We start from the raw sequence: 27513 nt of genomic DNA on the forward strand, positions 1-27513 counted from the left end.
AAAAAAAAGAAAATTGGGGGGGGTGCCTGGGTGGCTCAGATGATTAAGCATCTGCCTTCGGCTCAGGTCATGATCCCGGGGTGCTGGGATGGAGCCCCGCATCAGGCTCCCTGCTCAGCAGGAAGCCTGCTTCTCCTTCTGCCTCTGCTGTTCCCCCTGCTTGTGTTTTCTCTTTCTCTCTGTCAAATAAATAAAATTTTTAAAAATAAAAAAATAAAATAAAAATTTTTCAAGTGACTTCAAGAGGGAAAATTAGATGAGGTACCAAAACTTTCTCACCAGAATTCTTCTCTTGAGTCGTCTTCCAGTTTTCCCCTTAAAATAGTGTTACAAACCCTCGAAGGAGTGATTTTTGCTTCCTTCCAGGGCACTCTCCTCTCTTGCACCTGTTAACTCTGGCCCCCAAGGACAGGCCCCGGTTACCTTCAGAGATGTGGACCTAGAAAGAAGGCTCTCTTTACGGTGGACCTGTATCGTAGACCTTGAGATTGGGGATGACAAGATGGAGCTTGTCAGTGAATCTACCGTAAATGGCACGCATACTATTTCACCAAAGTGGAGAGCGGCAGCAATCCACTCACTGACTGCGCAAAGACAAGAGCAGCGTGTGTTAGATGCTGCTAGGGAGGAAGATTTATTACAGATCCTACCTTCAGGGATCTGATAGTCTGGCGTGGAGGAACAGAAGTGTATTGATAACCGTAATTACAAGATGGAGCCGACTGTGTCTGAAGCCCCTGACGTCTGCAGGTGTCCACGCCTCTCTGCCTGAGGGCTGGCACCGAGCCAGGGACAGCCACCGGACAGGCCAACAGTGGCAAGACAACCCCCACCTAATAAGCATCCCAAGTGGGTATATGAATACCCTAGGCCCCTAACCCTTCAGGAGGGACCACTTTATAGCTTCACCATTCTCCAAAATGAGGTCTGCAAACCCCACGCCAGCAGAGTCACCAGGACCCAGGCGCTTGTAAGAAAGGCACACTCCCGGTCTTCTGCACATTGGAGTCTGCCTCTGCATTTTAACAAAGTCCGCAGGTGAGTCTCATGCATATTAATGTGTGAGAAGCCCTGCCCAACATCATCAACCACAGCTTGTCCCCAGGCTTGAGCCCCGGCTGCCCACCGTGGGGGCTGGCTTAATAATGCACATTCACTGGCTGCCTTCCCTGAGCCATCGCCCGCCTCCGCTCTCCCATCAATGCTTCCCGCACATACCCAATAAACACAGACATACGACAAAGATAAGACGTCCTGGGCGTTCACAGAGACTCCAACTAATACAGAGAGAAGAAGGAAGAGGTAGCTTTGCACAGGCAGTGATGGTGGGAGGAAAAGTCAGCTGGCGGGTGGATGAGGCGGGCGGGAAGGACAGCAATGAAGACGTAAAGACAGAAAAGGGAAGGAAAAGCATTCACGCCCAAGAGCGGAGTTTAGCAGGAGTGTCAGATGCTCGCAGGTGAGCAGTAAGAAATAAGGCTAGACAGGAAGGGTGGGGTCAGATGAATCTGACCGACAGTTGAAGGTATATGGCCTTTATTTAGCAACTAATGGGAAGAAATTCATGGCTTGAACAGAAGATAATCATAATCAATATATTTTAAGAAAAGTGACCTGAGAGCAATGTGAAACGCCTAGAGAGCCATGGGGAGTTCGCGTCCCCACTGGGCCCCGTCTTCTGTCACTCCCGTAAGAGCAGCACACTGGGGCAGTGGGGGTTTGTGGTCCAGTTTGGAGGAAGAGGCCTAAGACCACCTGAAGGGTAAATAACTGAATGTTCTATGCATAATCATGCCTGACTCACGGCAGTGATCAAAACATATTATGGAAGAAGAAAAGTAGTAATACTACCACTGTGAATTAATTTGGTTAGTGATTTGGTACTTTCAAGGAACTTACATGAACATCATCATTCTATGCTCCTCTCATAACCCAGTGCAGCCTCTGGTGACAGGCCCAGAGCCCTACACATGAACCCGGTTGAGACCTTCAGAAGTTGATGATGATGGCGTCTGCCTCAGGAGTCCCCAGGACCACTCACTCCCAGGCTCAATGGTTCACCTGGGAGACTCCCAGGACTCAGCATACAGTTGTACTCAGGCTCTGATTTATTACAACAAAGCAAAATCAGCAATGGGAAAAGGCTCACGGGCGAGCCTGGAAGAAACCAAGCACAGGCTTCCGAGTGTCCTTCCCCAGGGGAGTCCCACAGGATGCACTTAATTCCCCCCAGCAACAAGCTGTGACAACACACGTGAAATGCTGTCTTCCAGGGAAGCTCACCTGAGTCTAGGAGTCCAGGGTTTTTATTGGGGGTTAGTCAAGTAGGCACCGTCTGCCTAGCACCTGCCAAAATTCCAGACTCCCAAAAGGAAAACAGGTGCTCAACATAAACCACATTGTTTGTACAGTTTAGGCCACCATGAGCCACTCTAAGACCAGTCCTGAGAGTGCTGGGAACTCTCCAGAAATCCAAGTTCCCAGACACCAACACCCAATCCTGCAAGCAAGGCCTTTCCAAGAAGAGAAGTCAGACCTGCAGTTAATATTGCACAGGGTCTACTTTCCTGCACAGGGTCACAACATACTCTGGAGCTTGAGTTCTAATCACAATACTGCCTCAAAGCCCTGCCTACTTAACCAGAGGCAAACTGCCACAAATAGGTATTCTAGGGAGGTTGGGTATGTTACAGACAAGTATGTAGGTACATAGTTGGAAAAATTTGTTCTAACCTGTCTGCTAATTTCAGGAAGTAGTAAGACATAAAACAAAAATCCATTATATATGTATAATAAGAAATGTAATTACACATTTCCATCTGGCTGCAATTAGGTCAATAAAAAAAGAAATATATAGTGCCTGTCCCACAAGATCCCAATTCATTAGGACTATCTTCTTAACACTGAGATATGGAACCAACCAAAAAAAAAAAAAATGTTGTCTTTTTCCCCCCACTTCCTCCTCCTCCCCTTCCCTGCAAAAAAGTTGTTTTTTTCAGATATTATTTATTTATTTGAGAGAGAGAAAGTGCACGAGCAGAGGGAGGGGCAGAAAGAGGGGGGAAGAGAGAGAATCTCAAGCAGACTCTGTGCTGAGCGTGGAGCCCCATGCAGAGCCCGATCTCATGACCCTGAGATTATGACCTGAGCCAAAATCAAGAGTCAGATTTTGACTGAGCCACCCAGGTGCCCCAAAGAGTTAGCTTTTAAACACAAAAAAAAAGTCAGCAGGAAAAAAAAAAAAAAACCACCACACAATAAGGAATAAACCTACTATTGCTTTTCCCCCTGTTCTCGGGATGTATCTAATTAGTACTACCAAAAAAATAAATCATCTAAAACCCCAAGACTAAAACATTTCTACAGCATCTTTTTTTTTTTTTTTAAAGATTTTATTTATTTATTTGACAGAGAGAGAACACAAGCAGGGGGAGTGGGAGAGGGAGAGACAGGCTTCCCGCTGAGCAGGGAGCCCGATGCAGGGCTCGATCCCAGGACCCTGGGATCATGACCTGAGCCGAAGGCAGTCGCTTAACCAACTGAGCCACCCAGGCGCCCCCCTACAGCATCTTTTAAACAGAGATAGTGCTTCTCCTTTTCCTTATCTGAAGGCCTCCTGAACCTGCCTTTGTAAACTTACTGCAAGGTTATGAAGGAAGTTGAGATGTCTATCTGTTTGCGGGGACTTAAAACCACCTAAAGCAATGAAGTCAGGTTTCAGACTTCCCTTCTAAACTCGTGAGAAGATTTTGCCACGTAATGCACAATTTTCTTAAGCTCAGAGATACAGCCTTGGCTGCACGGGGTAAAGATCACGTGAGGTGACCGGGTGCACTTCTTGGCCTGCCAGGAGTAAATTTCAGTTCTTTGCTACTGAGGTTCAGCCCTGTGTGTGCTGTTACTCTTCATGAAAATGAGAGAAGAGCCGAGCACTCTTTGCAACCTCGACTGCTTGGCTTCGCTGGAGTCCGAAGCCAATGCGGATTCTCCCTGCTGAGCTGTAGGGAGATCTTACACACAAGGGCCAGCCAGACTGCATTTTGCACCTACAAAGCACTGGTACAAACACTAAATATTTATGGTTTCAAGATAAGTGAAGTTTGCTTCTAACTTATTCATCACCCAGGGAGTATGAGGAAAGAACAATCACAAGGGAAAACTCTTGCAAATAAAAGAATAAGTACTAATATTTGTCCCTTATCTTCCATTTTCAGCTGGAAAAGAACACTTGAAAGCACAGTAAAGAGCAATCCAAAGGATGATTTTCTTTCACAAACAAAGGCACTTAAGAAAATGAAAGCCTTCAGACCAAAATATTTTATTTTTAATAAAAGAAATAAACTTGTACAAATACAGATTCTGATGTTGATGCATTTATTCACTGCATTCCTTTGCTCAAGCCAGCCACCCACCGGAAAACAGAGAAGACGGGGAAAAAAATCAAACAGCCTCTGCACCATCTGATTTACCATGAGTTCTAAAAATTTATATGCAAAAACACACAAAGAGTGTCGGGAAAAGCACTCATGTATTATTAATTTCAATTTCAACAGATATGAACTATGCTTCATTTGCTCAAAGTAAATGTCAGTACAACCACATTTTTTTCTTAAAAGAAAACTTGACCACTGAGATTACACAAGACATACACTTAAAATGAAGGCAGCTCCTGAAACAGCACTGTGGTACATCAGGGATACTCCCAACATGTGATGGTTACCTTGCGAGATTCCACACATCTTTGGAACATGGCCATAATTTATCCCTACACAGTCAGCACATTTTTTAAAAACTCGGTTTGGCTTCCAAGGCTGAAATTTCCAGAAAGGCATATAATATCTTGTTCACCATAACTGGATTTAGGACAGTGTGCCGTGTTCCAAATCCAGGTAGAGAGCAATTTTAAAACATTGGTGTAAAGGCCAAAAATTGTTTTAGAGTAATTCTCACGGGTAAGAGAGGAGGAAACAAAAATGCCCTCCAGCATTTCGACAAGATATAATAATTGGGGCTGGAATAGAAGTCATTCTGGTACATTACCAAATTAATGAGGAAACAAACTTACTCCTGACAGCACCGCTTATAAGCAATGCGCCCGTCTTTCCAACAAGGTGCGGCTCAAAACAATGACATTAAAATGTGTCGGAGCAGACTGAAGAGCCACCACACATACAAGGACAGGGAGAATGACCTCCCCTCTAAAGGTGACACGCTTCACAAAATCACCTTTTTGGGGAAAAGTTCTAGAAAAAAGGCAATATCCTGGACTGACCACTGTCCTGAAATCAGCATCCTCCCACTGTGACAAAGGGCCTCCTACCCATGGTTGACAGCCACGCAGGCACAGGCCAGATTCGACCAAGAAGCAGGGGCAAGGACGAGCAAGATCCCACCCATCTCAATCCTTTGCCCAACTCACCATCCAACTGGAAGAACTGAGTTTATCTTATACGAAATCATCAGATGGGTAGATAGATTAAAAAAAAAAAAAAACCACCTCCACTCCACTAGTCAATTTCCTAAATGAAAAAATTTAATTTCTTGCTAAAAATGTGAGCACAATGTCAAACTCTGTAAAACAAAGTATACAGAATTGGAAGTTGGCTTTCTCTCTTTAAGAACCATTTACCTTATGGGAAGAAAAAGAGAAATTAAAGCAATTTGGCCGGAAAGCAAACAGGTACCAAATGACATTTGCTTCTCCAAAAATACTCCTTTAGTTCTACATGGAAATTTGAACTCACAGAGGACAAGGAATTGAAAAATGATTCTTCCTTCTTTAATGATCATGGCTGCAACCCAAACTTCAGGATGCGTACTAAGGAGTGATTAAAACGACCACCCACAATGTACGATGCCCGGAATGTGACCGTCCACACCTCCCCTTTCCCCAAAAGGCAGTGATGTGTGAGAGGCCCACACAGGCTGGGCAACCTGATGTACCTTCTAGGACAGGGGACTAGGCCACAGATGAGGAAGGAAGAGTGGCGGTATCGTCTCTCGATTTCTCTATTCTCTTTTACACCAACACGAATTAAATATGAGGTCAAATTCAAGTAGGGTATTTTGGGCTTTACTATATCTTTTAGGTAAGTAAACAACAAAGTTATAGACTTGGAATCAACCAGATATTCATACTGAATGACAGACTGTAGGGAATCTGTCCTGAAATCTAATACCTCCCCTATCTTTACTGACAGAATTAACAAAAATACTTATTTTTCCTCATGCAATTCTTTATGAATTTTATTGTTAATAAGCTCATCTACTTTCCTCTGAGAATGAACTGGGTAGGATTACAAATACTAAAAGTTGGAAAAAAAAAGTTTAAGTGATCTTGACCTTGGAAGGATGTTCCCACAGAATAAAGGGTTGAAATTCAATAGGAGTAAGTACTCTCAGCAATTGCGGGTGGGGGTGGGGGAATTCATGCAAAAACATGATAAAGGGAAATGCAAAAATGCAGGGGACGGTACTGAAGATCACAGATGACCACAGGTTAAAACAGGGCTAGCCATGAAAAAAATAAAATAAAAACAAATAAGATGCTGGTAGAGAAAAGTTACAGAAGCCCTCTGCACTCAAAATTGCTCTATTTCTTGGGATGGTTTATTTAGACAAAAGACAACGATTTCTGGACTCACATGTATCTCAGTTCAGGAGAAGATGCCGAAATACTATCTACTCTGACTTCATAACCATACCTCAAGTGCTGGGTTCCATGACAGGTATTTGTTTTTTTAAGAAGAAAGCAACTAGGATGATAAAGGACAAGGTTTCTTTCCTGCCTTTTGATAAATGATGGAAAGAACTCATCATGTTTCACATAAAGAAGAAAGCAAGGCCTACGAGTGTCATGAAGCCAACCTCAATTAGTTGGAAAAGTAGTTATGTTCCACTGGGTTCCAGAGTCCCGGTGTCCCCAAAGGATGGAACCTGAAGTGAGTTTCAAGACAGATTACAGCCCAATATCTGAAAAGTTCCTAACAAACAGAGACCACGAAAGAATTAATTCCTCTCAGGGGATGGTGTTCCCATCACTGAATACAGAGGGCAACAAGATAACAATATATTGGGGGACCTTACAGAGGTGACTCAAGCATGGGGTGCAAGCCTGGATCTTAAAGCACATTCTTAACTGGGATTCTATAATTAAAACTCTTCATGAAAAACTTCACATGTGTTAATTACAGTCATCAAGACTCATAAAGCAGACTTCCTGGAAAGAAAGCAAAGGGCTCTAAAAAACAACAACAATAACTTCCTTTCTACCCCTCAGAATGTACAAAAAAAAGAAGAAAAAGGAGAGAGAAAAACCTCATCTGTGTTAATAATAGCAAAGCACTTATCAATCAGAAGCAATACAAATGGACCAAATAGAGCCCGCTGGGAATATGCACAGCGCTTCTGCTCATCAAACAGTGCAGGGCTGAGGGCTGCGAGTGGCAAAGGTCCTGACATGGAAGGGTAAGGAAGGGTAAGGAACGCCTTGGGGAAACTCGCCTTGATACCTATAGCAGTTGGGGAGGAGCTAAAGAGAAAGCGTACAGCAACCCATCCTAGGGTTTCCTCTGACCAGGCAGGGTGGACAGCTGAAAGCACTCCTACTTTGGAAAGTGGCCTCAGAATGCAGAGAAATATACCCAATAGAGGCACAGAACCCAAATCCCATCAACCGCAAGGTGCCATTCTGAAGGATCTCTCATCAAAGTGGCTGGCTCCCCCAAAAGAGAAGAACAAATGGGCCTGGATGTAAAGTAGAACAAAATGAAGCCGCAGCAAAGCTTGCAGACTGAGGCTGCGCGCTGCCACAGAGCCTTCCGTACCACCTTACTCTGGCAAGCGGGGGACGAAAAACAGAACACAGACCATGGTCTTCCAGCCCTCCAGCTCAAGTGCTAAGGGAAGAACACGAACAGGCCCAAGACAAATAGGGAAGGAAGTCAATGAGATTCCACCCACACCATTTTTGGACAAACGGTAGGGCCAGACAGAATTGGGAACACTCCAAAGAGAAACTGAAGACAAGGCACAGAACATGCAAAAAGGAAAATGAAGGCAACACTCTGGAAGATTTACTCTAGGAAACAGAAGAAAAAAAAAAAAAACATACAACCGTTCTGGACCATTAAGAACATTTAAGAAAACATGGGCTGGGGGAGCCTGGGTGGCTCAGTCGTTAAGCGTCTGCCTTCAGCTCAGGTCATGGTCCCAGGGTCCTGGGATCGAGCCCCACATCGGGCTCCCTGCTCAGCGGGAAGCCTGCTTCTCCCTCTCCCACTCCCCCTCGTATTCCTGCTCTCGCTATCTCTCTCTGTCAAATAAATAAATAAAATCTTAAAAAAAAAAAAAAGAAAACGTGGGCTGTTTTAAATAGGATATTAAAAAAATAGAATATGGTAAAAAGAAACTGTCATAATTAAGAAAGGACATAAGGAGGGGGAAAAATGATACTGCAGAACTTAAGAATGAAATCGAAGAATAAAAATCATACAGCAGGAACTTCCATCATTCCAAACCTACTTATTAGCACATGCCAGTTATAGGCCAACCACTGCCAAATCAGTGTGGCAGGGAAGAAATCTGAGCAGATCACACAAGGAAAAGAATGGAGAAATGAAGCAATTAGAGGCAAGTTGACAGCTTTGGTAGAGAAACAACAGAGGTCCAATATATGAAGAACTGGCGTGTTAAAGAAGCAAAACATTCCTGTGGAACAGAGAAGATATTCAATGATAAATTGGGGAAAATCCCTGAAATGAAAGGATAAAGATATAGATGGAATGGGGTCAGAGTGCCTCAGGATAAATAATAAAGAATATAAAACACTGAAGCAAAACCTGGTGAAGTTATTAAACTTCCGTGCTAAGGAATGAAAGAGACATCCAGAGAGAAAAAGCAAATCACAAAGAAAAAAACCATTCTGGCTGACTGCAGCCTTCGCATCAAATGTAGATGTCAGGAAACACTGGCGCAATATTCACCATGTGGCAAGCAATGTGGATGGAAAAGACGCAGAGTCCGAGAATGCTATCCCCGTGCAAGCCGTCGTTACCACGTGAATTCCACAGAACGGCATTCTCAGATACACAAGAACGCAAATAAATATATTATCCATGGACCCTTCATGAAAAATCTATCTGAAAGTGTAATCCAGCCAACTCATAAGTGAATGAAAATAAATAAAAGCATACAATTAAAGAAAATGAGAGAAGAAATATCTGGTGATGAGCGTTTAGTTCAATACAGACTTAATGCTAAACATGTAGTTTTAATTATAGACACAAATATATATAAATACTAAAATCTATGAATGAATGCTGAATAATAAGCAATACATAACAAAATACTTGGATGGGTTTCTTTAGGCTTAACTAGAAATGATTCCCTGTGATCATCCCAGGTATTGAATATGAAATCAAAAAATTAAAGAGTTTTAGAAAGTGTGAAAATAAACTAACTCTGGGTATGAACTCTGCAAAACTACAGAATCATTTGTGAAATGTTAATGTTCACATAGGCTGCACGGTCAAACGTTAACTTTATTTCAGGGGAAGTGAACAAAAAAATGAGGAGGAGTGCAAGCAGAAGGAGAACAAACCATTTCAGGGTAACAGAGAAGACAGACTGAATCTCGAGAGTCAGAAAGTTGTAATCAGGCGAAGAGCAGAATACACAGAATGTGGATTTAAAAAAAAAAAGAGCAGGGTGCCTGGTGGCTCAGCCAGTTGAGCAGGTGACTCTTGACTTTGGCTCAGCTCATGATCTCAGGATCGTGAGACTGATCCCCGCATGGGGCGCCCAGCTCAGAGTCGGCTGGTCTTCTCCCTCCCCTCCACGCGCTCTCTCTCTCTCTCTCTCTCAAATAAATGAGTAACAACAACCCAAAAAAAGAGCATGGAAACTATCATGAATACCAAGTATACCTCTCATGCCAACTGACACAAATATCCTTTTTACATTCAAACTAAGAAAATTCAGTTTTCTCTATGTTTAGCCCTTCAATGACCATCAATAAAATTACAGGGACAGACCTGAACTTTCAGAAAATTGTCCTTAGCCAGAGAAAGTTTACGTTGTTCTTTTAAGAGTTTAATCATTTGATACAGTCAGTGTTGTCTCAGAGAAGACAGAAAAAATAAAATATATATATAAAACAAAATGTGTTAATAGTCTTAGCAACCATTAAGATTTAGAGAACCCTTATAAGTCTGGGGATCACTAACTTGTCTATAACAGGAATAAGAAAAATTCAGAACATGCAAATTACATACCAGGGAAGCAGAGAATGGAAGTGACATATATCAGGGGTTGGCAAACTGATCGGGCTTGCTGCCTATTTTTGTAAATAAAGTTTTATCTGAACACAGCCATATGCATTCACTAATAAAGTCTGCGGCAAAGTTGAATAGTTCCAACAGAGATCATATGGCCCACACAGCCAAAAATATTTACTGTGTCACACTTTACATTAAAAGTTTCCCAACCCCAGGGTACCTGGGTGGTTCAGTTGGTTAAGTGTCTGACTCTTGATCTCAGCTCAGGTCTTGAACTCAACCCCTGGTAATAGTTGAACAAATTTCTCCATTACACGGGCAGGTGGGGTCCAGGAAGGGTGGATGGGGGGTCCAGGAAGGGAGCAGGGGGTGGGGGGAAACAATAAATACTATTCCATCTCTGAAGCTGATAAATTGAGAAACATAACCTGAAGAATACCACTAGAAGCTATACAGACTACCAATAGTAAAATTAAAAGCAGACCATGATGTTTCAAATTATCAGAGGTGGAAAACACAAGAAACCCAATACAAACCCAATGGCAAAGGAGAGAGGGAAGGCAGAAAAAATGAAAAGAGGAAGAGAACTCCCAGAAATCAATGAAAAGAATCGGAAGACAGAAATCAGATGCAAAAAAAACCAATCGTATCTATGATATCAACATGTATAAGTAGAATGAACTCACCTATTTAAGGAAAAAGATTCTAAACTGAGGGTAAACAAAAACAAAACAAAACCTCTGAGAGGAGCAACAAGATATTAAGAATAGTTGAAAATAGATGGAGAAATAGGGCAAGCAAATGGAAACAAAAGACCCATATTAACACCCAACAAAGTTGAATTCAAGATAAAACAGAACTGACTTACGTAAGAAGGTAAGGTTATACGGTGAAAGTTTAATTCTTGTGGATATTTTTAAGGTACATGAAAACAGAATACTTACATACAGAGAACAAAAATCTCTGGAAATAGGAGATATTGCCATAAACACTAGAGTTGTGGAAGGCTTCAGCTAATTCTCAGTATTTGGCAGATTCACAATATAAAGAGATTCACCACAAATATAAGCAATAAAATTAAATAACACTCATAAATTTATGTTTTATTACATATATATACTTCATATATTCATAGAATAAGAACAGACTACATATTAGGCTGCAATACGTTCCAAAAAGTAAAAACGGTACAGACCACATTCTCCCATCAAAACGATGTTAAGAGTACGAATAAACAACAAAAAATCACACTTAGAAAATTTTAAATTATCTTAACTCTGGTTCAAAGATAAAAATCAAAACCATAATTTTAGAATGTCTGTAAAAGAATGATATAAACACCATATAGAAACAAGTAGAAAAATTCAAAGCTTTAACTCAAATCCTAAAATAAATAATCAAACAATTTCAACTCAAGAAAATAGGAAAAGGACAACCAAATAAACCTACAGAAATTGCAAGAAAAAAATAAAGGCAAGAACAAATAACATGGGTGCCAAGACCATACAATGGGGAAAGAATTTATCTTTTCAATAAATGGTACTGAGACAACTAGATACCCACTTGTTAAAAAAAGAAAAGTCAAAACCCTACCTCACATCATATACAAAAATCACCTCAAAGACCTACATCTAAGACCTAAATCTATAAAACTCTTAGAAGAAAACATGAAGGTAAATCTTTGTGACCTTGGATTTAGCGAGAGTTTCTATGTTTCAGAAGTACAAGAAACAACCGAAAAAATAAACTGAACTTTATCATAATTAAAAACTTTGTGTTTGGTACAATTTTGTACATGGCCAAACCTGTCCTATAATCTTTTCAGTTCTATTTTCTTTTCCCCTTGGAGACATTCATCTTTCTGTAGATAAATGGTCAATTTCCTAGAAATATCTAAGCTAATAAAGTTGAAGTTAAAAATGATTTAAAAAAAGCTAACTAAATAATAAACTGAGGTGTTATTTTTGTAAATAGGTAATATAGAAAAGAAAATAAAGACTGTGTAATAGAAATTAATCCAATAAAATACAAATAAGAGATTTTTTTTAACCCATCAATTGACAGTCACTAATAGAAACTAGAGGTGGGAAAGTAAACTAATGCAACCTTTCTGAAAGATAAGGTGGTGAAGGTGTATCAAAATTTAAAATAAATCTGTCAATTGGCTGATGACCTAACTCTGAGGAACTCATCTGCTGAAGGGTCAATTGTACAAGTATACACAATGAGTCCCCTACCATATTCACTGTAGCATTAATTATAATATTTTTTAATCCATCAATAGGGCCAAGTATAAATTGATAGTGTGCTGGTGAATGTTTAACAGTAACTTCTCCCAGTGGGAGGGGTAAGCCCTGATTCTTGCCAATTTCCCCGGGGAGGTGTAAATACGCCCCATCGTGGGCTGATTTCAAGCTATCAAAGTGAAGTCTTTTGAACAGAGAATTTAGAAGAAATGTTTAGTCTTCTGAACAGAGAATTTAGAAGAAATGTGTACAACTGGCTTTCATGAGTAGATACAAGCTAAGTGCAGCATACCACTGTATGAATGAAAATACACTGGAACAACAAAAATACACTGTAACTCTAACAAGCCATAAACACGATGCAAGACTTATATTAACATGGCAAGATATCCATTACATATTACTGGATGAAAAAAGCCAATTACATACAGAACAACTTATGTTGTATAATCTGTAACAGTATGAACTTATGTGTATTTTGTTGTCATTTTAGAAGAAAAAAAAATCATACAACAGTGATGTATAAACACTACATTCAAACTAGTTTTCCCTATAGCAACAGAAGTATATCTAACTTTCATGTAGTCTCTAAACCAGATTAAGATCTTCATTTTAAAACAGAATAGCGAAAGATCAACAGAGTTGGCTTCAAAGTAATTAAAAGCTTCTGTATTTAGTACGAAACAAAAAGAAAGAAAAACAAAAGACTGGGGTTAAGTTATTTACAGTAAATATGAAAAAGGCTAATTTCATGTGTATGTTCAGAACTCGTAAATAAACAAAGGAAATAAAGAGACAACTTACAAAACAAGAGATCCAACTAGAAACAAATACATGGGCAAATGATCATTCTCACTAGTGATCAAATAAACGCAAATTTTAAAATTACATACGATTTCTTTGCTGATACCCTCATAACATTGCTCATGATGTTGCAAATCGCATACAATCACTTCAGGATGTGTTTTAGGTACATGCAATCAAGTCATAGAATTTTTCATATCCTCAGACCTACAATTAACATTTCTATTAATCTATTCTAATAAAACATGTGTGTTTAAAAAATGCTAACTCCAGGGGCGCCTGGGTGGCTCAGTCGGTTGAGCATCTTGCCTTCGGCTTGGGTCGTGATCTCAGGGTCCTGGGATCGAGCCCACCATCAAGCTCCCTGCTGATCAGGAGCCGGCTTCTCCCTCTCCCTCTGCCTGCCGCTCCCCCTGCTTGTGCACACTCTCACACTCTCTCTCTCTCAAATAAATAAAATCTTTAAAAAAAAATAAAATAAAATAAAAATAAAAAATGCTAACTCCACCAAGAGTTTCATCACAACATAAATTTAAAAATGGTTACATTGGGGGGCACCTGGGTGGCTTAGTTAAGCAACCAACTCTTGATTTAGGCTCAGGTCATGATCTCAGAGTGGTGAGATCGAGCCCCAAGTTAGGCTCACGCACTGGGTGTGGAGCCTGCTTAAGATTCTCTCATTCTCCCTCTGCCCCTCCCCCCTCAAAAAAAAAAAACCAGAAAATGGTAACATTGGGAGAAATATAAATGTCCCCCCCCAAAAAACAAGAATAAGCAAATTAACATATATCCTCTAAAAAAATAGTATACAGGGGCTCCTGGGTGGCTCAATCGGTTAGGCGTCCAGTTAAGTATCCTGACTCTTGGTACCCGCTTGGGTACGATCTCAGGGTCATGAGATAGAGTCCCATGTAGGGCTCCGCTCAACGAGGAGTCGGCTTGCCCCTCTCCCTCCTCTCCTTGCCCTGCTCATGCACTCTCTCACACTCTCTTTCTCTCTCTCAAATAAAATCTTTAAAAAAAAAATATTATACAGCAATTCTAAATATTAATAGGAAGTATATTCAGCCAGACAGAAAATGCTTACAACATAATGTTAAATGACACTGTATGATTATACCTTCGCAAGAAACATAAAAATAAAATAGCCTAGAAAGGATCACACACACACAAAAAATCATGTTTCTTAGGTTAGTACACTTTGGATAAATTTATGAATAAATTTAAAAAGTTTTTCAAACTTTGTGTAAAAACCGATTCCATTATTTTACAGTATTTCAAAATCACTGAAAAATAAAACATAAAAACATTATTGTACACCTGAAACTACCGTAACATTTTGTGTCAATACTATACTTCAAAAAAAGTTAATATCCTTTAAAAAAACAATTATTAACATAGAACGGACTGTCATTCTTTTGAAGGCCAACACCAAAACAACACAATGTATTTCTTAGGAATGTAAGAAAATTCTTAAGTGGAAGAAAATAAACACTTCTTGATTCAAACTCTATTAAACACAATGGTTTTTCTAATCATTAAACTTCACTATTTTAGAAAACAATCATACCACCAAAGGATAGCTAGCTCAAGCGCTCTTATTCAAAAAAGAATAAAACACAATATAAATTCAGTTGGTAGCATACTGTTTGAAGATACATTATATAAAATAAGAATATATTTAATAGAAAAAAATAAATCATTGTGTGACCCTATGATTCAATACACTGGGATGCACAATGCATTAATTAACTCTGGGAAGGATAGATCATAATTTGAGTAGCAATTCACAGACTCTAGGGATTTAGAAAAACTCCAGACAAGATTCTCTGTTCCCATAATAAGCATGGCCTGGAGTGGAAAGCCCTACAGTATATGTGTTTCTCAAAGGACACAACTGGGGATTTTGATGAAAATATATTTGGAGTCAAGATTTCCTAAGAAATACTATTAATGAAGTCGTATGATGTTCTCCATTAAAATGCAACCTTTTGCCAAGAATTGTATGGATAGAATACAAATTGTTTATCAGAAACTAATCAAGCAACATATAGGTATCTTCTCTCACAGAACATGGGAAACTTTGGGGACTCATCATTACAAGAGATGCGTATGCACCCAGAATTTTTTAGTCATTTCTAATGTGCTCTGTATATCACCTCAGATGGTGACCCAATACATAATAGGAGAAACAAGGATGTTCATACCATTTATTAGTCCTTGAACACATCAGGGGGCTCTTCCATCTCTAGACTCTGTATCTCCTCTAAGCTTGGCTCCAAGAGGAGCCAGTATTATGCCAATTTATTAGTTCTTGACCCATTAGGAATTGATTGGTAATAAAAATAGAGGTTGATTTCAAGTATCTTTTGTTTCAGCACTCCCTAGCTCGGCTTTCAAATTATTCAAAATTATTCAAAATATTCAAAATATATTTGCCTACATTTCGAATCAAGAAATCCTCATAAGTTGATTTCTATCTTGGACAAAAGCAGCCCATTCTGAATGTTGGCCATAAATGGAAATAGGCTCTAGGGCCTACTGAATATCTACTCCCCGGACTTGGATGTGATAGCCCAGAATGTGAACAGCTTCGAAGAAAATGTGAATAGCACCAATTGATAGGTGCCTTTCTCAGCTAAAATTACAAGATTACTTCTATATTATGTGCCTCCACCTGAGTGTGAATCCACTTGGCAAGAGTATCTCAGGCTACTACTTAACTACTTATTGCCTTGGGCAACTGGCAGGTGCTCTGTTACAGGAGAAGCAAGCCAGGTGAAGCAGATTTCCTGGACAAGGAGCTCTCAGGAGACGTTCTAATAACCCATCGCCAGATTAGCAGAGTTCTCAATACAGTAATAGATGCACTTCCATCACCTTAAACAGCTGCCAGATACAAAACAGAGAGAGAGAGAGAGAGAGAGAGAGAGAGAGAGAGAGAGAGCCACATTCTAAGTTTCCTTTATAATGTGTGAATGGTTTTTCTCAGGACACTGCTTGACATATCAGTTCTGTGCTTGGCCTATGTAAGCACCTCTGGGAGTGAAAGGTTAGGAGAGAATGCACACAACCAAAACGCCCTCCGTACAACCCAGACTCCTACGCTTGCTCATCTCGCCACCCCCCCCCCCCATCTAGGAGGGGAAGGCACAAGGGATGTGACAATGAGGAGGAAATGCGGCAGGGCAGTGGGGCTGGCAAGAGAAGCTGCACTGGCCCTGCTCTTGCTGAGCAAAGACACCAAGCCAAGGAGCAGAGCACCTCTCCTTTGTTCTCCAGAGTCTGGCAACAACACCACTGCTCCAGCCCAACTAGCAACAACACCCTCTGCCCAGTCAAGCCCGCCAGATCCCCCATTACTCTCCCTCTCCTGTGACTCTTCTCCTTTTCCCCTGCACCTGTCCAACTCCAAATCTGCAATCCAGCTGAAAAGATCGCGAGGAAAAGGCCATGGCCGGGAGGAAAGCAGAGGTCAGTAAATGCCAAACACCTGCCTGGCACCTCCAAGGGAATTAGGCGCTCCTGAAGACCCAGGCTGAGAATTAGGCGCTTCTGAAGACCCAAGCTGAGAGTGTAGCTGTTCCTTCTTTGGTCATGGAGCCCTTTCTCCAGAATGCAGACAAGAGACACAGGAAGTCACCTTCTTGAAGTTTCTCTGACATGGCCATGACCATTGAGGGCAATTCAGAAAAACAGCCCACTATCTGTTTTTCTGGTTCCAATGAAAGCCCCATGGTGGGGGGAAGGGAGGATGGGCAGTCATGGAAGAAGAAACGGACAGAAATGGCCCATCCCTGGGTTAATTCTAAACCTTACCCGGAAGGCCCTAGAAAAGGGACCTACCAGCTCCAAATACAGAGCAGTCCCCCAAATGTGCTCCACCGAGGTGTATGAGGACTCTCGGTGCCCAGGCTCAGATGGCCAACCTGCTCTCATGGACCACGGCAGAAATGGACTTGGGCAGCAGAGATTCTCTGTAAGCAAGTGAAAAGCAGTGCTTAAAGGCCAATGAAGGGGGAAAATTAAAAAAAAAAAAAAGGTAGTAGTAAGGGGCAGGTAGTGGCCTAAGGGGAAGGTAGTACCTAAGAAAGCACCCGGGCCACTGCGCCTGCCCCTCAGGCTCCAGCCCCGCGCCTGCCAGGATATGGCCCTTCCTGCAGGAAGCAAGAGACCCACGCTGATACGACAGAGCCTTCTGATACCATTCCCTGGGAAGGCAGTGAGACTATCAGCAGCAGGCCAGGCAGCCGGAGGAGCAGCTCCGGACCGACTCGCTAATGCCTCTTCACTCTTCCCCAGAGCTGTTGGAGCCGCCTGCAGGGCGCTCGGAGACTTTTCGGAGGGGAAGGAGAGGGCAGGGAGGGCAGCCAGGAGTCCACCAGACCTGCCGACGCCTCCGGGATAGCCTGTCCCTACTGTAGGGCTGGGGCTCGGGCCCCTCGTCCAGGGAGGAGTTTGGGCTTTAGAAAGTGGCCAAGGTGCCAGGGCTGCAGAGGGAAAGCAGAGAAAGTTTCAAAGCAGCCCTTAGATTTGGTCCCATCTCTTCACTCTACAGGTTTCTAGAGAAACAGTGACGGAACAAAGGAAAAGTAACACCTTCAGGTTAGTTCAAAGAAAGAGGGCAGGAGTCCCTGACTTCCCTTCCGTTACAGGTCTTAGAAAAAAATCCACATAACTAAGCCAAGATGCAGAGCCACGGGGGTATGCATTTGGCCAAATAAACTCCCACAAGGCCAGTGAGCCACTGCTTTTGCCTGATTTACCCATTTTCAAAACTCTATCATGAGCATTAGAAAGACAAGAGTTAAACACTTAACAAGTAGCCTGGCATTCTTTTAAGGGCAAACTGGGAACAAGAAATAAAGTCATCCTGTATTATTAGAACAAGTCACAGGAAATGGGTCAGCTCTTTAGGACAGGAGAAAAACTGCATTTGCCATCTGCAGAAAGAACATGTAACGAAGGAGCTCTGAAAAGTGTAGGTCCTAAAATATCAATTCACATGGTCAGAAAGTAACATTGCATCTTTGCCTTAAAAAAAAAACAAAAACAAAATCAAAACAAAAAAACAAAGGGAAAAAAAAGCCAAAAAAACCAAAACCTACTCAAGCTGCCTAGGTGTAACAAAAGCAAAGGCCTCGGCTAAGGCTATCCTCCCTGTCTGCACAGAAATATAAGAAGGAGAGGTTTTAAGGCTCTCCAGCGGCTGAGATGAGAATGTTCAAGTCATGAAATGAAAAAGATTCTCTATTACTCAACACAGGCCTCCAGCACCTTCCTCCTTTCTAGCAAAGGCCCTGCATCGTATTTTGAAAGCCAGAGGCGCATGATAGCTGGCCCAGCACGGGCTCACTCACTCTCTGCTGGTAATCATGAACCAATCTCAAGTCCCTGTCCTGTGGGAAAGGAAGGAGAATTGTGCATGTTGTTCAATTAACAACGGATTCTGTTTTGCCAGACTAAACTGTTGCTAAAGAAAGTTAATCATCTCCTAAAAGCACATTCACAAGTGTCCTTTTAATGTATGAAAGCACCCAACTTCCCCCTCAGCAGCTCACAGCCACGTCTGAAAGAAGCACCAAGTTGGAAGTTCCCTAAATCGGAAGGAAATGCGCATGCCAGGGAGTCCTGGCACGGGGCGCGCTGTAATGCAAGAGTGGATGGGTGGGTGGGATCTGCATGCAAGGGCTATTTGGGGGACCTCTGGCCAATAGCTCGAATAATGGGGGGGTGGGTAAGATACCGGAGCCCTTGTCTTTAGAAGCAACTCATCAGTTGCAGCCACCAGAAAATACAGGGAGGGTGCCACCAATCACTGTGCTTGCTCCTACGGCAAAAGAAAACACAGGAAAGAAACAGGAACAATGAAGACTTTTTTTTAAGTTTTAAAAACATAAAAAAGCAGAAGAAAAACTCTTTCGATTTTTTCACAAGTGATGGTGAACAAAAGAACAACAACGACAACAAAAACGTCAGATTGCGGGAAGAGGCAACGGATTCGTCATTTCAGTTCTCTAACGGGGGAAAAAACACTCAAGGCTATCTCTGAGAAATATGCAGGAACAGGTTTCTAAACAGCACTCTTCACTTCCTGCAACAGAGCCAAGAAGTCTCACTCTCGCACTTTTTCTTTAATTTGTGGATCAATTATTATTCCCTCTGTGAGGTTTCAGGAATATAATGGCATTAAGAACATTTGCCTTCCCAACTGCCCCACAATCCATGACACACTTCCTTGGAACAACGACTTTGTTTCCAGAGCAGTCAAACCGCTCACCGTCCAAAATTCATCCTGTAATAAAGGTGCACGGAATTTTTAAATTTCAGAGGACTTGTGTGTGTAACAGTTTTCCATTCAAACTGCTGCATAAGCTGCCACTGGCTTTGCAACCCGAAACAGTATGAGAATGTTCAACCGAATCATTCTAGCTAGACAATGAATGAGAGGCAGGCAAGGGGACAAAGACAATTCCCGAGGTAAAACAGAACTCCTTTTACGGTGCCCCAGGTGGCCCCTGAAACAGCAAAGAGGAGCGGCAAATGGAGAACACACAGATGATGCCCCTTAGACGAAAGCAAAAAGTTTAACCTTCACGTCTTGCAACTGCTCTTTCTTTGGGGGAATCCAGCTGCCCACCCTGCCTACACCCTCGCACGCCCGCAAGTCCCCGGGTTCCACACAAAAACAGAATCACGGTAAACTGAGCAAGGTTTTGTGTTACTTTGAGACACAAATCAACAAGAGCCCCCATCTTTGCCTTCATGCAGCTTCCAATCCAGCAGGAGCTCAGGGCAAGTGGTCAGTAATCATTTCTCCCAGTTAAAGGCAAAAAAACAATATGCTCCAAGGAAATAATTCTCAAGATCATCTGCTTTCCCCAGTTGTGTAATCCCCGGAAAGCTTCTACAGTGGCCTTCAGATTATTTTGTTTTTTTCTTTGTATTAAGAGCCAATAAAAAATCCAACGCCAGGAAGGATAAAACTCAGAAGGACATGTCTGTCCGAGGGCGTCAACAGAGAAACAACAAAAACTGTGAAAAAGTAATTATAGTCTTTCCTGTTGACAAATAAGAAATTAGGAGTGTCTCGCCCAGCACATTCGTTTGCATACATTAGGTGCTTACTGTTTGTTCATCTGACCAGCATTCTGTATGCAAATGTTCTTTCATAAGATATGCCTGTTTAAAAAAAAAAAAATTGGAGGAAATGTTTATTTTCCAATACCTGGCAAGTGTTTGTGGAATACATGAATTTGAAATATGTTCATAACTTTATTTTTAAATAATACTCATTTTGTTCTTAAAATTCAACCATGAAGGCTTTTAACAAAATATTCTGCACTGATCTCAGAAATGATGGCTAGATATAATGGTCAATCCCAGAGCTATTAAGCAAATGCAGATTTTGGTTCTCCGCATCAAAATACAGGTATTTTTTTTTGTTGTTTATAAAGTCCAGATCCATGACCACCTAGGACTTATGAACTCATTTCCAAAAGCATGGTTAGGTCCTTTTCTTCCTTTTCCTACACGTTAGATGAGAAATCAGACAGATTTTTACATATCAGTAACATAACAAATCAAAGGTGATTGTCGAACAACTTCCTATAATTTTATTAGTAATAGCTGTTCAAACAAAATCGTCTTTGGGTCTGAAAATAGCTCTGTCTTTAATGTTACTCCATTCGGCAGAACAAAATAAAACATACACTGTTTACTGTAGTCAGTTATTGCCGTAGATTTAATTACCAACAATCACACATTTTACCTTCTATTGCTACTTCACACTTGCCTAGGATTATTTCTGCAAAGATCTTTTTTTTTTTTAAAGATTTTATTTATTTTTCAACAGAGAGAGAGAGACAGCGAGAGAGGGAACACAAGCAGGGGGAGTGGGAGAGGGAGAAGCAGGCTTCCCGCTGAGAGGGGAGCCCGATGCGGGACTCGATCCCAGGACCCTGGGATCATGACCTGAGCTGAAGGCAGACGCTTAACGACTGAGCCACCCAGGCGCCTTCTGCAAAGATTTTAACATTGCTGAAAAGCCACTATAAAAGTTTCCTTTTGAAAAATGCCATCGCCCTCCCTGTTTCAACCAGGAAACTAGACTTTAAATTTGTTGCTACAAATACTTGTATTTCCCTCAACCCAAAACATACAGTCTGGAGGAAACAGACTCCCTCCCTCCACCTTAAGAAGAAAGCAATCCTAACCTTCTTAAAATGGCTTCTCTTTCCCAAGATGTACCATTTGAGCTCCCTATTTTTTCTCTACAACACCCAATCAACATTTCCATTAATATCAACAGAATTAATAACCTCCCCTTAAAGAAAAATTAATATGAATGCTGGAATCAAAATCATCCTTGGAAAATCTAGTTCATTCCTTCTCAAGTGTAAGTTTGCCTGGATCATGAAGAAAAATCTGTTCCTTTTTTCTGCTAAGTTTAGCATAGCACGCAGTCTCACAACTGTGAAAGCTGTTCCAAGTCCTTCAAAATTCATCTGTAATAAAAATCATAACTATATTGAATAGGCATCTCTGAAAACTGAACATAAGCCATCTCTTATAAAGGAGAGCTGGGTTGTTGTTTTGTTGTTGTTGTTAATGAAAAGGAGTCTATCAAATGTATTTGTAATAAACAAAATGGCCACTAAATTACTCTTCTGGTTCTCCTTCCTCAATTTACCTAAAAATATGTGTATCGATATACAGGGGATAACTCCACTGTATAGTACGATTTTAATGCGTGCCAAAGTTCCCGTATAAAGAAAAAACACGTAAACAGAGGAATGAGTTACATGGCAGATCTAGACAATGAATCTACATGGCTCAATGCAAAAATCTTACTCTGAAGGCTTTGCTATAGAGTCCGAGCTACAAGTCTGATTTTCATGAGGGATGCTCCCATTTCATCCTCCAGATATAAACTATAAGTACTTTGTTTCAAAGAAACAAAACAAACAAACAAAAAGCAGAAAGAAAAAGAGGAAATGCATCCAAAGAAATCCTGTCATTTAGAAAACATATTTAACACTTGGAAGCTAAAAGAATAGCAAAAATAAAACTCGGTTTTAAAGCAGCTTCATCAACACCATATTTTGCTATTTCCAGGGAGATGCTGTTATTAGGGCTGCTTACAGGGATCCCTGCATTCTGCAGTTCTGAGTGGCCATCCCAGATGGCTACTAACTTCCAGGTTCATTCAAACCATCAACCCCCATTCTTCTCCAGTGAACTCTACAGAGGGGTCGTGGGGCAGGCGCATTCATCCAGACCTGCGAGAATGAACTCTCCCTACTGTCTAAATGTGCCAGAGCATTCCCAGCCTTCCAAGTCCCCTCCTGCTCTATAACTGTACAGTTTTCAGGACAACTGTATACCTCTCAATTCAAAAGAGTCCATCTGCAATTCTTAAAACTCTGTATTTAATCACTGTGGTTCTCATCTAACTGTAGAGATAAATCATAAAAATCTCTGCAGTTGCCACCTCTGCTCTGGAGACTTAGAACGCACTCTGTTGAGCGCATCATGGAGAAAGTGTATGGCCAAAAGCTGACAGGGTTAAATTAGCTTCTACACAATAAAAAGTAATCAAGATATGGAATGGTTTCTTTTTTTTTTCCTTGTAAACTTTCATACTTTAAGCATGACTGTTAGCATTCCCAAATACACCCAGCACAGAACTGTAATACACTGACTGGTGCAGTGTGTGATGTAACATGTTACATTAACACTTCCGATTCTGGAATGCACTTATGTTCAATTGGCTCAAAGAGTTACATACAATTTTTTAAAGATCATGATTTTCATCTGCCACAGATTAAAAAACATTACATATCCCTGTATCTCCATAATTTATTCATTATTTCATGGTCCCAATTTCTATCGGGAGGGTCAGAAATAAATGCACTCAATGAACAAGTACTTACTGAGAGCATGCTATGAGTTAGATATTTATTGTGCTAGAAGTTGGGGTTTAATAGTAAGCAATACAGACACAATCCCTACCCTCCTAAGCTGCTGGTCTAGAATAGGAAGAAAATCCACAAACATGTGTGTAATTCAGTTAAAAGACCAAGAACATACATTCTTCCATCTAAGACTGGCCTAAACAGCCTGTTTTCAATAGGTGGAATCCAATCAATTATAAAGGTTTGCTAAATCTTCCTGTTTGATGATTAAGATCCTAAGAATCAAGATTTTAAAAACATGTAAAACAAGAACAGGTTAACAGGAAATATATCTATATCTTCAAGGAACTGAAAAAATTTCAGCATGGGATTCAAAGCCACTTGTTGTATATAGACTTAAAGACACATTAATACTAAATACTGTGACCTACATACTACAAATAGAAACATTTAGTTAATATTCATAAATATTAATCAGTTAAAGTAAATGTAATGTACTATACACCCACAAAGCATATAAAAACTTAAACCAAGTTAAAATAAGGTATTCTCTCACATATATATGTAGAATATAAAGTTTTCTTTGAGGTGTCGAAGAAAAACACTTGTGTAAATAAATTCAGAGAATGAATACGCTAAAGAAAACAAGAATTCATTATTAGATATGGTATTTTACAGTGGTAAGTTTCTGGGTTCATTTAAAAAAAAGTAAAAATCAAAAAATATTAGTACTATGGAATTTGGAATACACTGGCGTAATTGCTGTATGTGTATCAAAACACCCCAAATTTCACTGGTATACTTTCATCTAGGCAGGTAACCACTATTTTCTTTCTCGTTTCTTCATAATATTAATATATAAAATAATTGGTGAACAAAGGCAAAGGTCCCCTGCCAAATAAATCCATTTCCACTAAAATGGCGTCATGTCTTGAACTAAAATTTACTTTGGAAAATAATTTTATACTGAATGTCATTTAAATCTAAGAGTGACCCCTCCATTTAAATAAGGTAGTTAAAAATATTGATAAATCTTGACACTGTGAAAGGATAACTCCTATAACCTCCTTTGGACAGGTGGGAACGGGAAGATTCAGTGAACTCAACCAAGCAGCCGATGGGAGAGCAGTTCTTCAAACAGAAACCCTCCCCAACACCTTGCCTGGTTCAAATCAACCATCATTTTTCCCCTGGATGCAAAAAATTGTGAAATCACGCGCGCGCACACACACACACCTGCATTTAGTAGAGAACATTTACTGTAGAAGTAGTATAGGTATCAAACTCATTATGTTACAAAAGCAACATACCTAGAACATGAAACTGTAACAAATCTTACATGATGCCTAGGGGTCCGTGTTTCTAACAAAAAGTTGTACAATTTTTAAATGTTACTAACGAACATAGATGCTAAATTAATGCCATATTCTTCCACCACTTCCTATAGGCCATATTTGGGGGCTGGGGTGAGGCTGTATTAAACCCCACTCAAATATCTAATAAGAGAAAAAGTTCTCCATTACTACCACTTTAGCAGTAAAACTGTTTCATTTTTTTGCTCATAAAATCATCTCCCCAAGGGCATTTTTAAAGCACTGTACGTTACTGAAATACACAGTATGTAATTAAGTGTCCATATATGTGTATTTGCCTGAAAGTCTTCCTCCTAGAGATTCAAACAGAGGCCTTCAAACAGAGAAACCCCCCGGGGTTCTAACTCATAGCGGCTGGGAAAACCTCAAGCTGTCACATTTCAGACAACAGGGATGGCTTGAGAGATCTCAAACGCTGTATTCACAGCTAACCATAAACAAAGACTATAAACAGGGCAAAAGAAAACCTATTCTTAAGTCTCTCTAAAACACATGCTTTCCCCTTTATCGTGCACTTAAACACTCTATGCCCTATGTCTCTTCCCCTCTCTATTTTTCTCAATCTTGAGAATTTGCAACATATTCAACTACACATTATTCAGTCGTTAGAAGTAGCCCAAAGTAAGAATAAAACATTTTTTTTTTAAGTCTTCCTTTTCCGATGGCAGTTCTTCCCCTCCCCTGGCTTCATTCCCTAAAGCCCACCTCTTTTATCCAGCGCTTTGCCTTCTGTTCCTTATAAACATGTGCACATTTATCTAATCTGGTTTCAAGATGAAGACATAAAGCATGGCATGTGAGTTAACCATTTGTAACTATTTGTGATCATTATATTTTGTTCCCTCTTATAAATGATCCGGTAGATAAGCAGTTCAGTCCCAAAGGCAACTGGTTCCGTGAACCAGGAGATGAAATGCTCAAGAAAGAAACTGCATGCTCCTTAAATGTGAATTGACATTACAATATTTCTTTCTTCCAGACATGTCTGAGAAACATATTTATTATTCACGCAAATATCTTGAACACAAGTGCAGACATTTTTCAGGCCTGTTACTGCAAGGCTGTTTGCTCTCCCTACCACCATAGCTCAGAGTTATGTCACGCTGGCTCCTATGTGTACCCTGATCCTTGATTCTGAACATTCTCTCAAAGATAATTATCAATAGAATTCCTATTTGAGAAATGGCATTTTTTGTATAAGTTAGTGTGAAGGCAGAATGTTGGGTTTGGTTTTGTTTTGTTTTAGAGCTAAAGGGGAATTTTTGCTATACACTTCCCGTTTTCCTTCTAGTCCAGATCCCAAAGATATTAAAATGCTGTCCGTTTTAAACAAAAGGTTTCTATTTGTTGCCGTGAGAGTAACTGAGAGGCTGCACTGGTTTTCAGTAGTAACTATTGTGAATTCAGGCCTACATCTGGGTTGCCTCATTAAACAAAAGAAACCCGTCGCTGTCAACAACCACACAGCACAACCCTCCCCGTATCCTTCCTCTTTATCTGGAAGGAATGGTGCAGACGAGAAATAAGCCTGCCACCATCCACTGGTCAAGAAACTCTTCTGGGTCCCTCCTTTCGGTGGTCTGGTGGCTAGAGAACAGCACTTGTGTGACACATCTGAGCTTGCCTGCCCGCCCCCCCCCGGAATACATAACCCCCCTTTCTTTGGAGGGCCAACCACTCGGCTCCCTCATCATCACTCCTTTGGGAATCCAGTCGCGAGGCAGCCCACCCTACCACCATTCCCTTCTGACCCCAGAAAGCACTGACAATGGATGCACACGGGCCACCCCACCGCACGCCGTCGCCCAACGAGCCCCGGCACGGCTCGTCACCCTCGGGTCACTCACACACACACTCACTCACACACACACACACACACACAGCTCCCCTCTCCAGCACGGGGCGCCATGGCCAAGCCACTGAAAGTTCAAGCCGGCTGCCCACCTTCCTACCCCCGCGCCTCTGCCCCGAAGTGATTTGCCATTTAGCAGATGCACAGCAGCAGATAAACGCACTCCCCGAAGGCACAGCCCTCGGGGATACCAAAAGGCACACGCCGAGGCCCGGGCCAGGGCAGCCCCGACCCCTCTGCGCGTGTGTGTGCGCGCGTGTATGCGCGCGGGGGGGTGTTACGCGCCCGCGCGCGCCCGCGCGGGTGCAGGTAGTGGCCGGGGGCGCGCCCGCCGAGGGTCCGGGCGAGCCACTGGCGCCCAGGGGCGGGGGCCACGAAGGGCAGCAGCCCCCGGGGGCCCGGGGGCGACGGGCGGGGGCCGCAGAGGCCCGGCGGGAGGGCCCAAAGCGGCCGGCTCCGGGCTGGTACTCACCAAGCAGCAGCAGCTTGAGCTCCCGGCGGGCGTCCCGCTTGTCTCTGCGGAGCTGCCGCTCGATCTCGTCGTTGATCCGCCGGGCTTCCTTGGCCTCCTCGCTCAGGCAGCACGCCATGATGGACTCCAGAGTCATTCTTCCAAAGTGCCTCCGCTGCAGCCCCGCCGGCACCCCCTGCTCACACGCGCGCACACACACCCTCCCGCCCTCGCTCCCCCGAGGCAGCGGTGTCCGCCGAGCCCCCGCCGCCCGGGCGCGCGTCCGGGACGAGCTCGGGGAACGGCCGCGGGGGCCGCGGCCAGGGCCGGGGCCACCAGGTGGGCCGGGGGGTGCGGCGGGAGCGGGCGGCTCGGGCCGCCGGGAGGAGCGAGGCGGGCGCGGGAGGCGGCCGCGGGCGCTGGCTCGGGGGGCGCGCGAGGGAAGGCCGCCGCGCCCGGCCTCGCTCAGACGCCCGCGCCTCCTTCCCTGGGAACAGGCGGCCCGCCTCGCCCCCCGCGCCGCCGCCGCCGCCGCCGAGGTTCCCCTGAGCCCTGCGCCCGGCGGCGAGAGCACATCCACCGGGGCGTCCCCG

At 42.2% G+C, this 27513-nt stretch overlaps 1 protein-coding gene across 1 annotated transcript in view; it reads right to left on the reverse strand.

Annotated features, from left to right (window-relative positions):
* GNAQ (G protein subunit alpha q) overlaps positions 1–27271 on the reverse strand; it is a 302033-nt gene extending 274762 nt beyond the window's left edge. Inside the window, exon 1 of the mRNA XM_028090368.2 lies at positions 26942–27271. Coding sequence (XP_027946169.1) covers positions 26942–27077 — 136 coding nt within the window. The 5' untranslated portion in view covers positions 27078–27271. The remainder of the gene's footprint in view (positions 1–26941) is intronic.
* Positions 27272–27513: the final 242 nt, after the last annotated feature.

The sequence above is a fragment of the Eumetopias jubatus genome, unplaced genomic scaffold, assembly GCF_037043125.1.
Source record: "Eumetopias jubatus isolate StellerSeaLion01/CBP00866 unplaced genomic scaffold, mEumJub1_p1.0 scaffold_15, whole genome shotgun sequence".
Lineage (NCBI taxonomy): Eukaryota > Metazoa > Chordata > Mammalia > Carnivora > Otariidae > Eumetopias > Eumetopias jubatus.